General features: G+C 46.5%; 1 protein-coding gene across 1 annotated transcript; it reads right to left on the reverse strand.

The window, feature by feature from the left end:
* Positions 1 to 2,105: 2,105 nt before the first annotated feature.
* Positions 2,106 to 12,612, reverse strand: LOC124030111 (tropomodulin-3-like; the record flags this gene model as incomplete). Its single annotated transcript, XM_046341595.1, has 6 exons — positions 2,106 to 2,185; positions 6,030 to 6,174; positions 8,374 to 8,560; positions 9,327 to 9,391; positions 9,755 to 9,885; positions 12,423 to 12,612. Coding segments are annotated over 6 exons (798 nt in total), but the record flags the coding sequence as incomplete, so codon positions are not given.
* Between the last annotated feature and the right edge of the window lie 390 nt (positions 12,613 to 13,002).

Genomic DNA, 13,002 nt, shown 5'->3' on the forward strand with positions numbered 1-13,002 from the left:
CTTCGTTCCAGTTACGTATTGCTAGGCGGCCCTACCAGGACAACCCACCACATCCACCCCAGGAGGTTAACAGACAGCCCTACCAGGACAACCCTACATCCACCCCAGGAGGTTAACAGGACGGCCCTACCAGGACAACCCACCACATCCACCCCCAGGAGGTTAACAGACAGCCCTACCAGGAGGTTAACCAGCCCACCACATCCACCCCAGGAGGTTAACAGACGGCCCTACCAGGACAACCCACCACATCCACCCCAGGAGGTTAACAGACGGCCCTACCAGGACAACCCACCACATCCACCCCAGGAGGTTAACAGACGCCCACGGCCCTAGGACAACCCACCACATCCACCCCAGGAGGTTAACAGACGCCCCTACCAGGACAACCCCACCACATCCACCCCAGGAGGTTAACAGACGGCCCTACCAGGACAACCCACCACATCCACCCCAGGAGGTTAACAGGCGGCCCTACCAGGACAACCCACCACATCCACCCCAGGAGGTTAATAGACGGCCCTACCAGGACAACCCCACATCCACCCCAGGAGGTTAACAGACGGCCCTACCAGGACAACCCACCACATCCACCCCAGGAGGTTAACAGACGGCCCTACCAGGACAACTACCAGGACACCACATCCACCCCAGGAGGTTAACAGACGGCCCTACCAGGACAACCCCACCACATCCACCCCCAGGAGGACAACCCACCACATTAAGGTTAGACGGCCCTACCAGGACAACCCACCACATCCACCCCAGGAGGTTAACAGACGGCCCTACCAGGACAACCCACCACATCCACCCCAGGAGGTTAACAGACGGCCCTACCAGGACAACCCACCACATCCACCCCAGGAGGTTAACAGAGCGGCCCTACCAGGACAACCCACCACATCCACCCCAGGAGGTTAACAGGCACGGCCCTACCAGGACAACCCACCCACATCCACCCCAGGAGGTTAACAGACGGCCCTACCAGGACAACCCACCACATCCACCCCAGGAGGTTAACAGACGGCCCTACCAGGACAACCCACCACATCCACCCCAGGAACAGGGCCCTACAGGACAACCCACCACATCCACCCCAGGAGGTTAACAGGCGGCCCTACCAGGACAGCCCACCACATCCACCCCAGGAGGTTAACAGACGGCCCTACCAGGACAACCCACCACATCCACCCCAGGAGGTTAACAGACGGACCCTCCACCAGGACAACCCCACCACATCCACCCCAGGAGGTTAACAGACAGCCCTACCAGGACAACCCACCACATCCACCCCAGGAGGTTAACAGACGGCCCTACCAGGACAACCCACCACATCCACCCCAGGAGGTTAACAGACGGCCCTACCAGGACAACCCATCACATCAACCTCTCTCTTCCCCCTGTGTAGGAAACACTGATCAGAACCAAGAGCTTTCAGAACCAAGAGATACAGCAGTCTAGCTAGGAGGCCTGTCCGTACCACTGTAGGGTTGGAGGTCAGGGCCCTATACCACTGTAGGGTTAGAGGTCAGAGGTTAGGATAGTATGTTTAAAACCATGGTTACTTGGTTAGATTACAGTACTGTTCATGTTGCTCTAAACACAGTAAAAAAAAGAAAGAAAATAAATCATTCAGAGAAAAATAAAAAAAGAAAGAAAATAAATCATTCAGAGAAAAATAAAAAAAGAAAGAAAATAAATCATTCAGAGAAAAATAAAAAAAGAAAGCGCCTGAAATGAACTGAAAAAACTAAACAATAAGATGTACAGCTGTAGTTCTGACAATAGTACAATAAACAATAATAATAATAACAACAACAACGTGTGTATAGATATGTAGGTACTAGAGAGGGCTATTCCAGTTATTTCTCTTCTCCTCAGATAGATGATGTTACTGCGTCTCAAATGGAACCCTATTCTCTATAGGGCACGATCACAGCCCCTAGGGGTCTGATCAAAAGTAGTGCACTACGTAGGGAACAAGGGTGCCATTTGGGACTCACAGTCCCTGTCGGGTTGAGGGCGCCTTGCTCCGGGTTTTGGCACAAGACTTAACATCCACGGTGAGATGAGACCAGGGGATTGGCTGAAAATGTATTCCATACGGCGAGATGAGACGACGGGACAGGTCTGGGAGACATGACAGGCTCCGCCCCTTGGTCCCCCTCCACTCGCCTCTTGCGGACTGGAAGAAGACAGGAAGAGGACAAGGAGAAGAGGACAAGGAGAAGAGGACAAGGAGAATTGTACAGTGAGATAGAAACCTGATCAAAACACAGTAAACAACATGGTGACCAAACAATCCTAAAACAGTCCGTGTTGGTTAGAAGAGACAGAGGAGTCCAAACCTAGGACTTTACAGTGCATACAAGCCCACGTCCGGAGTCAAACCGGCCCACGTCAGGGTCAAACCGGCCCCCGTCAGAGAGTCAAACCGGCCCCGTCAGAGTCAAACCGGCCCCCGTCAGAGTCAAACCGGCCCCCGTCAGAGTCAAACCGGCCCCCGTCAGAGTCAAACCGGCCCACGTGGGAGTCAAACCAGCGTTATGCTAACGAAGAGGTCAAACCAGCCCCGTCAGAGTCAAACCGGCCTTTACTAACGAAGAGGTCAAAACCAGCCTTATCCTGCGAACAAAGAGGTCAAACCGGCCTTATGCTAACGAAGTAGTCAAACCGGCCTTATGCTAACGAAGAGTCAAACCAGCCTTATGCGAACAAAGAGGTCAAACCAGCCTTATGCTAATGAAGTAGTCAAACCAGCCTTATGCTAACGAAGTAGTCAAACTAGCCTTATGCTAACGAAGTAGTCAAACCAGCCTTATGCTAACGTAAGTAGTCAAACCAACCTTATGCTAACAAGTAGTCAAACCAGCCTTATGCTAACAAGTAGTCAAACCAGCCTTATGCTAACAGTAGTCAAAACCAGCCTTATGCTAACGAAGTAGTCAAACCAGCCTTATGCTAACGAAGTAGTCAAACCAGCCTTATGCTAACGGCGTAGTCAAACCAGCCTTATGCTAAACCATCTGAAAGTAACAGTAGTCAAACCAGCCTTTGCTGACGAAGTAGTCAAACCAGCCTTATGCTAACGAAGTAGTCAAACCAGCCTTATGCTAACGAAGTAGTCAAACCAGCCTTATGCGAACAAAGAGATCAAACCAGCCTTATGCTAACGAAGAGGTCAAACCAGCCTTTATGCTAACGGGAAGTCAAACCAGCCTTATGCTAACTGAAGTAGTCAAACCAGCCGTATGCTAACGGCGTAGTCAAACCAGCCTTATGCTAACGGCGTAGTCAAACCAGCCTTATGCTAACGAAGTAGTCAAACCAGCCTTATGCTAACGGAGTAGTCAAACCAGCCTTATGCTAACGAAGTAGTCAAACCAGCCTTATGCTAACAGAAGCAGTCAAACCAGCCTTATGCTAACGAAGTAGTCAAACCAGCCTTATGCTAATGAAGAAGTCAAACCAGCCTTATGCTTACGGGTAGTCAAACCAGCCTTATGCTAACGAAGTAGTCAAACCAGCCTTATGCTAACGAAGTAGTCAAACCAGCCTTATGCTAACGAAGTAGTCAAACCAGCCTTATGCGAACAAAGAGATCAAACCAGCCTTATGCTAACGAAGAGGTCAAACCAGCCTTATGCTAACGAAGAAGTCAAACCAGCCTTATGCTAACGAAGTAGTCAAACCAGCCGTATGCTAACGAAGTAGTCAAACCAGCCTTATGCGAACAAAGAGATCAAACCAGCCTTATGCTAACGAAGAGGTCAAACCAGCCTTATGCTAACGAAGAAGTCAAACCAGCCTTATGCTAGCAGTAGTCAAACCAGCCGTATGCTAACGAAGTAGTCAAACCAGCCTTATGCTAACGAAGTAGTCAAACCAGCCTTATGCTAACGAAGTAGTCAAACCAGCCTTATGCTAACGAAGTAGTCAAACCAGCCTTATGCTAACCAAGTAGTCAAACCAGCCTTATGCTAGAAGTAGTCAAACCAGCCTTATGCTAACAAGTAGTCAAACCAGCCTTATGCTAACCAAACGAAGTGGTCAAACCAGCCTTATGCTAACGGATAGTCAAACCAGCCTTATGCTAACGGATAGTCAAACCAGCCTTATGCTAACGGATAGTCAAACCAGCCTTATGCTAACAAAGTACTCAAACCAGCCTTATGCTAATGAAGAAGTCAAGGCTTCAGACAGGAGGAGAGAGGCCCAGGGCTTCAGACAGGAGGAGAGAGGCCCTGGGCTTCAGACAGGAGGAGAGAGGCCCAGGGCTTCAGACAGGAGGAGAGAGGCCCAGGGCTTCAGACAGGAGGAGAGAGGCCCAGGGCTTCAGACAGGAGGAGAGGAGAGAGGACCTGGGCTTCAGACAGGACAAGAGGAGAGAGGACCTGGGCTTCAGACAGGACAGGAGGAGAGAGGCCCAGGGCTTCAGACAGGACAGGAGGAGAGGCCCAGGGCTTCAGACAGGACAGGAGGAGAGGCCCAGGGCTTCAGACAGGACAAGAGGAGAGAGGCCCAGGGCTTCAGACAGGACAAGAGGAGAGAGGCCCAGGGCTTCAGACAGGACAAGAGGAGAGAGGCCCAGGGCTTCAGACAGGACTGGAGGAGAGAGGCCCAGGGCTTTAGACAGGACAAGAGGAGAGAGGCCCAGGGCTTTAGACAGGATATACTGTGTTATAGTCAGTCTGACTGTAGTATAATATACTGTGTTATAGTCAGTCTGACTGTAGTATAATATACTGTGTTATGGTAACCCTGTCAGTCTGACTGTAGTATAATATACTGTGTTATAGTCAGTCTGACTGTAGTATAATATACTGTGTTATAGTAACCCTGTCAGTCTGACTGTAGTATAATATACTGTGTTGTAGTCAGTCTGACTGTAGTATAATATACTGTGTTATAGTCAGTCTGACTGTAGTATAATATACTGTGTTATAGTCAGTCTGACTGTAGTATAATATACTGTGTTATAGTCAGTCTGACTGTAGTATAATATACTGTGTTATAGTCAGTCTGACTGTAGTATAATATACTGTGTTATAGTCAGTCTGACTGTAGTATAATATACTGTGTTATAGTCAGTCTGACTGTAGTATAATATACTGTGTTATAGTCAGTCTGACTGTAGTATAATATACTGTGTTATAGTAACCCTGTCAGTCTGACTGTAGTATAATATACTGTGTTATAGTCAGTCTGACTGTAGTATAATATACTGTGTTATAGTCAGTCTGACTGTAGTATAATATACTGTGTTGTAGTCAGTCTGACTGTAGTATAATATACTGTGTTATAGTCAGTCGGACTGTAGTATAATATACTGTGTTATAGTCAGTCTGACTGTAGTCTGACTGTAGTATAATATACTGTGTTATAGTAACCCTGTCAGTCTGACTGTAGTATAATATACTGTGTTATAGTCAGTCTGACTGTAGTATAATATACTGTGTTATGGTAACCCTGTCAGTCTGACTGTAGTATAATATACTGTGTTATAGTCAGTCTGACTGTAGTATAATATACTGTGTTATAGTCAGTCTGACTGTAGTATAATATACTGTGTTATGGTAACCCTGTCAGTCTGACTGTAGTATAATATACTGTGTTATAGTCAGTCTGACTGTAGTATAATATACTGTGTTATGGTAACCCTGTCAGTCTGACTGTAGTATAATATACTGTGTTATAGTCAGTCTGACTGTAGTATAATATACTGTGTTATGGTAACCCTGTCAGTCTGACTGTAGTATAATATACTGTGTTATAGTCAGTCTGACTGTAGTATAATATACTGTGTTATAGTCAGTCTTACTGTAGTATAATATACTGTAGGAGTACATACTGTATCATACCCTGAACCCAAAAGAGGCCAATCCTAAAAGCTGAGTGATGGTGTGTGTGTGTGTGTGTGTGTGTGTGTGTGTGTGTGTGTGTGTGTGTGTGTGTGTGTGTGTGTGTGTGTGTGTGTGTGTGTGTGTGTGTGTGTGTGTGTGTGTGTGTGTGTGTGTGTGTGTTCTTACTCAGGTCATTGTTCTTGGTGATAGCAGCAGCAGCTCTAGCCCGTGGGCCTTGCTGACAGAAGTGGTAGCCGAACTTCACTATGCTGTTGTTGTCCTCCAGCATCTTAGCCATCTCCATCTCTACTGAAGTCCCCAGCTGCTGCCTCTGTAGAGACACACACACACACACGTCAAGAACCACACACACGTCAAGAACCACACACACATCAAGAACCACACACACTCCGCTTGGTCTGACTCCTGGAGAAGTCAACAGTGTGTCACCGACCAACATTTTGTAGATGCCCTCCTGTTGACCACAGTGACAAAATGTAGCTGTTTTAAAGTTATTTTCCTGCGATTCTACACATTTTGCCATGTGGCTGAGAGAACATTTAAATCCTACACATTTTGCCATGTGGCTGAGAGAACACATGAATCCTACACATTTTTCCATGTGGCTGACAGAACATTTGAATTCCACACATTTTGCCATGTGGCTGAGAGAACATTTGAATCCTACACATTTTTCCATGTGGCTGAGAGAACATTTGAATTCTACACATTTTGCCATGTGGCTGACATGTCTTAAGCAATCTGAGTGACTCAAACGTTGTAACTAAATGAACAGGGGCCCCACATCACGACAAATGTTTTTGAATTCTAGATTCTCCCTGACGTGCTAAATGTCCGGTGACTGTTAGATGATCTTTCTCTGTTTACTTTAGATCTGGTTTTAAGTTCCAGCTGAAAACGTTTTACCATCCTGGAAAATTGGTCAAAAACCCCTGTAGTGAGTTAGCGTGTGTATAGTTAGTGTGATCATGTACGCGTGTATTTAGTGTGTGTATAGTTAGTGTGATCATGTATGTGTGTATTTAGTGTGATGTGTGTGTATATTTAGTGTGTGTGTTACCTGGTTGTCTATCTTGATCTCAGTCAGTGTGTGTGTGTGTGTGTGTGTGTGTGTTACCTGGTTGTCTATCTTGATCTCAGTCAGTGTGTGTGTGTGTGTGTGTGTGTGTGTGTGTGTGTGTGTGTGTGTGTGTGTGTGTGTGTGTGTGTGTGTGTGTGTGTGTGTGTGTGTGTGTGTGTTACCTGGTTGTCTATCTTGATCTCAGTCAGTGTGTGTGTGTGTGTGTGTGTGTGTGTGTGTGTGTGTGTGTGTGTGTGTGTGTGTGTGTGTGTGTGTGTGTGTGTGTGTGTGTGTGTGTGTGTGTGTTACCTGGTTGTCTATCTTGATCTCAGTCAGTGTGTGTGTGTGTGTTACCTGGTTGTCTATCTTGATCTCAGTCAGTGTGTGTGTGTGTGTGTGTGTGTGTGTGTGTGTGTGTGTGTGTGTGTGTGTGTGTGTGTGTGTGTGTGTGTGTGTGTGTGTGTGTGTGTGTGTGTGTGTGTGTGTGTTACCTGGTTGTCTATCTTGATCTCAGTCAGTGTGTGTGTGTGTGTGTGTGTGTGTGTGTGTGTGTGTGTGTGTGTGTGTGTGTGTGTGTGTGTGTGTGTGTGTGTGTGTGTGTGTGTGTGTGTTACCTGGTTGTCTATCTTGATCTCAGTCAGTGTGTGTGTGTGTGTGTGTGTGTGTGTGTGTGTGTTACCTGGTTGTCTATCTTGATCTCAGTCAGTGTGTGTGTGTGTGTGTGTGTGTGTGTGTGTGTGTGTGTGTGTGTGTGTGTGTGTGTGTGTGTGTGTGTGTGTGTGTGTGTGTGTGTGTTACCTGGTTGTCTATCTTGATCTCAGTCAGTGTGTGTGTGTGTGTTACCTGGTTGTCTATCTTGATCTCAGTCAGTGTGTGTGTGTGTTACCTGGTTGTCTATCTTGATCTCAGTCAGTGTGTGTGTGTGTGTGTGTGTGTGTGTGTGTGTGTGTGTGTGTGTGTGTGTGTGTGTGTGTGTGTGTGTGTGTGTGTGTGTGTGTGTGTTACCTGGTTGTCTATCTTGAGTCTCAGTCTGTGTGTGTGTGTGTGTGTGTGTGTGTGTGTGTGTGTGTGTGTGTGTGTGTGTGTGTGTGTGTGTGTGTGTGTGTGTGTGTGTGTGTGTGTGTGTTACCTGGTTTGTCTATCTTGATCTCAGTCAGTGTGTGTGTGTGTGTTACCTGGTTGTCTATCTTGATCTCAGTCAGTGTGTGTGTGTGTGTGTTACCTGGTTGTCTATCTTGATCTCAGTCAGTGTGTGTGTGTGTGTTACCTGGTTGTCTATCTTGATCTCAGTCAGTGTGTGTGTGTGTGTGTGTGTTACCTGGTTGTCTATCTTGATCTCAGTCAGTGTGTGTGTGTGTGTGTGTGTGTGTGTGTGTGTGTGTGTGTGTGTGTGTGTGTGTGTGTGTGTGTGTGTGTGTGTGTGTGTGTGTGTGTGTGTGTGTGTGTTACCTGGTTGTCTATCTTGATCTCAGTCAGAGTGTCGTTGTCTCGGAGACAGTCCACCAGAGCAGCAGCACCAGCGCTGGTGATGAAGTTAGACTCCAGGTTGAGACTCCGCAACGACTTGTTCTCCTTCAGCATCTCACTCATCGCCTGGGAGGAGGGGGGGTAGTTAGGAGTGGGTTGGAGCAAAAACCTGCACACACTTCTTCCCTACCCACAGACAGACAGACAGACAGACAGACAGACACCCACAGACAGACAGACAGACAGACAGACAGACAGACAGACAGACAGACAGACAGACAGACAGACAGACAGACAGACAGACACCCACAGACAGAGACACCCACAGACAGACAGACAGACAGACACCCACAGACAGAGACACCCACAGACAGACAGACAGACAGACAGACAGACAGAGACACCCACAGACAGACAGACAGACAGACAGACAGACAGACAGACAGACAGACAGACAGACAGAGACACCCACAGACAGACAGACAGACAGACAGACAGACAGACAGACAGACAGGCAGGCACCTACAGACAGACAGACAGACAGACAGACAGACAGACAGACAGACAGACAGACAGACAGACAGGCAGGCACCTACAGACAGACAGACAGACAGACAGACAGACAGACAGACAGACAGACAGACAGACAGACAGACAGACACCCACAGACAGACAGACAGACAGACAGACAGACAGACAGACAGACAGACAGACAGACAGACAGACAGACAGACAGACACCCACAGACAGACAGACAGACAGACAGACAGACAGACAGACAGACAGACAGACAGACAGACAGACAGACAGACAGACAGACAGACAGACAGACAGACAGACAGACAGACAGACAGACAGACAGACAGACAGACAGACAGACAGACACCCACCACAGCGATGGGGTACCTTGCTCCGTGTGGCGGGCGAGGCTGAACTTCTTGACGTGTGTGTTCCTCTCCATGGCCTTGGCAAACTCCTTCAGCGTGGGAATGGGAATGTTCTGGAACACCAAGAAAATACAGGAGAATCACATCTTGTCTCATTGTGTGTGTGTCAGTGAGTTTATATATATATATATATATATATATATATATATATATAATATTATATATATATATATATATATATATATATATATATATATATATAAAATGTGTGTGTTTCTGTGTGTCTGCAAGCGTGCGTGCGTGTGTGTCTGCGTGCGTGTCTGCTAGCGTGTGTGTCTGCGTGTGTGTGTGTGTGCGTCTGCGTGTGCGTCTGCGTGTGCGTCTGCGTGTGTGTGTGTGTGCGTCTGCGAGTGTGTGTGCGTGTGTGTCTGCGTGTGTGTCTGCGTGTGTACGTGTGTGTGTGTACGTGTGTGTACCTTGATGTTGTTGAGGTTAACCTCCGTCAGCGCAGCGTCGTTGTTTTTGATCCTCTGCAGAGTGTCGTCTACGTTAGTGGGGTTGGGAGGCTCATCAAACACGGGGTTCATCTTCTCCCCCTTCACCACGTCTGAAACATATTCATCTGTATCCATCACACCTCATTTATATAGGAGGACTGGTCACCAAACAACCAGGTGGAACCAAGACCAAATATGACCCTGGTTATGTTGGGGTTAGTAGTGCAATGGTTTACATGGTGGTAACTGTGTTTAAGTTGGGGGTGTTGAGGTTACGTTGTGGTTGCGTTGCGGTTGTGTTGTGGTTACACTGCGGTTGTGTTATGGTTACATTGTGTTTGTGTTGCGGTTGTGTTATGGATTTGTGTGTTTGTGTTGTGGTTAACTGTGGTTGTGTTATGGTTACATTGTTTTTGTGTTGTTGTTACATTGCGGTTGGCTGTTGTGGTTACATTGCGGTTGTCTTGTGGTTACATTGTGGTTGTGTTGTGGTTACACTGTGGTTGTGTTGTGGTTACATTGCGGTTGTGTTACATTGGGTTTGTGTTGTGGTTACATTGCGGTTGTGTTACATCATGGCCAGGTTGTGGTTACATTGCGGTTGTGTTGCGGCTTACTTGCGGTTGTGTTGTGGATTTACTGGCGGTTGTGTTGTGGTTGCATTGCGGTTGGTTGTGGTTACATTGCGGTTGTGTTACATTACGCCAGTGTTGTGGTTACATTGCGGTTGTGTTACATTGCGGTTGTGTTGTGGTTACATTGCGGTTGTGTTGTGGTTACATTGCGGTTGTGTTATGGTTACATTGCGGTTGTGTTGTGGTTACATTGCGGTTGTGTTGTGGTTACATTGCGGTTGTGTTGTGGTTACATTGCGGTTGTGTTGTGGTTACATTGCGGTTGTGTTGTGGTTACATTGCGGTTGTGTTGTGGTTACATTGCGGTTGTGTTATGGTTACATTGCGGTTGTGTAATGGTTACATTGTGGTTACATTGCGGTTGTGTACTGGTTACATTGTGGTTGTGTACTGGTTACATTGTGGTTGTGTTATGGTTACATTGTGGTTGTGTTGTGGTTACATTGCGGTTGTGTTGTGGTTACATTGCGGTTGTGTTATGGTTACATTGCGGTTGTGTAATGGTTACATTGTGGTTGTGTTGCGGTTACGTTGTGGTTACATTGCGGTTGTGTACTGGTTACATTGTGGTTGTGTACTGGTTACATTGTGGTTGTGTACTGGTTACATTGTGGTTGTGTTATGGTTACATTGTGGTTGTGTTGTGGTTACATTGTGGTTGTGTTGTGGTTACATTGTGGTTGTGTTGTGGTGACATTGTGGTTGTGTTATGGTTACATTGTGGTTGTGTTGTGGTTACATTGTGGTTGTGTTGTGGTTACATTGTGGTTGTGTTGTGGTTACATTGTGGTTGTGTTATGGTTACATTGTGGTTGTGTTGTGGTTACATTGTGGTTGTGTTGTGGTTACATTGCGGTTGTGTTACATTGCGGTTGTGTTGTGGTTACATTGCGGTTGTGTTACATTGCGGTTGTGTTGTGGTTACATTGCGGTTGTGGTTACATTGCGGTTGTGGTTACATTGCGGTTGTGTTGTGGTTACATTGCGGTTGTGTTGTGGTTACATTGCGGTTGTGTTGTGGTTACATTGCGGTTGTGTTACATTGCGGTTGTGTTGTGGTTACATTGCGGTTGTGTTACATTGCGGTTGTGTTGTGGTTACATTGCGGTTGTGTTACATTGCGGTTATGTTGGTTGTGCGGTTGTGGTTATTGCCGGTTTGTGTTACATTGCGGTTGTGTTGCTGGGTACATTGCGGTTGTGTTGTGGTTACATTGCGGTTGTGTTGTGGTTACATTGCGGTTGTGTTGTGGTTACATTGCGGTTGTGTTGTGGTTACATTGCGGTTGTGTTGTGGTTACATTGCGGTTGTGTTGTGGTTACATTGCGGTTGTGTTGTGGTTACATTGCGGTTGTGTTGTGGTTACATTGCGGTTGTGTTATGGTTACATTGCGGTTGTGTAATGGTTACATTGTGGTTGTGTTGCGGTTACGTTGTGGTTACATTGCGGTTGTGTACTGGTTACATTGTGGTTGTGTACTGGTTACATTGTGGTTGTGTTATGGTTACATTGTGGTTGTGTTATGGTTACATTGTGGTTGTGTTATGGTTACATTGTGGTTGTGTTGTGGTTACATTGTGGTTGTGTTGTGGTTACATTGTGGTTGTGTTGTGGTTACATTGTGGTTGTGTTATGGTTACATTGTGGTTGTGTTGTGGTTACATTGTGGTTGTGTTGTGGTTACATTGTGGTTGTGTTGTGGTTACATTGTGGTTGTGTTGTGGTTACATTGTGGTTGTGTTGTGGTTACATTGTGGTTGTGTTGTGGTTACATTGTGGTTGTGTTGTGGTTACATTGTGGTTGTGTTATGGTTACATTGTGGTTGTGTTGTGGTTACATTGTGGTTGTGTTGTGGTTACATTGTGGTTGTGTTGTGGTTACATTGTGGTTGTGTTGTGGTTACATTGTGGTTGTGTTATGGTTACATTGTGGTTGTGTTGTGGTTACATTGTGGTTGTGTTGTGGTTACATTGTGGTTGTGTTGTGGTTACATTGTGGTTGTGTACTCACTGTTGTATCCTCCGTCTTTACTGCTGGTTCCATCGTAGCTCTGGGTGCTGGTCACCAGGGTATGGACACCTAGGATGGCTGTGGACAAACACACAACAACAGGCTTAGTGTGTGTGTACCATGGGACAAGCCTGGCTGACAGTGAGTATGAAAGACTCCTGTATTTAGCATTTAGCTGTCCTTGGAGAGACTGGAGACAGTAAGATACACAGATCCTTCTAATGCAGAGAGAGAGAGAGAGAGACAGTAAGATACACAGATCCTTCTAATGCAGAGAGAGAGAGAGACAGTAAGATACACAGATCCTTCTAATGCAGAGAGAGAGAGAGAGAGACAGTAAGATACACAGATCCTTCTAATGCAGAGAGAGAGAGAGAGAGAGAGAGACAGTAAGATTCACAGATCCTTCTAATGCAGAGAGAGAGAGAGAGAGACAGTAAGATACACAGATCCTTCTAATGCAGAGAGAGAGAGAGAGAGAGACAGTAAGATACACAGATCCTTCTAATGCAGAGAGAGAGAGAGAGAGAGACAGTAAGATACACAGATCCTTCTAATGCAGAGAGAGAGAGAGAGAGAG

Source organism: Oncorhynchus gorbuscha, unplaced genomic scaffold (assembly GCF_021184085.1).
Source record: "Oncorhynchus gorbuscha isolate QuinsamMale2020 ecotype Even-year unplaced genomic scaffold, OgorEven_v1.0 Un_scaffold_9266, whole genome shotgun sequence".
Taxonomy (NCBI): domain Eukaryota; kingdom Metazoa; phylum Chordata; class Actinopteri; order Salmoniformes; family Salmonidae; genus Oncorhynchus; species Oncorhynchus gorbuscha.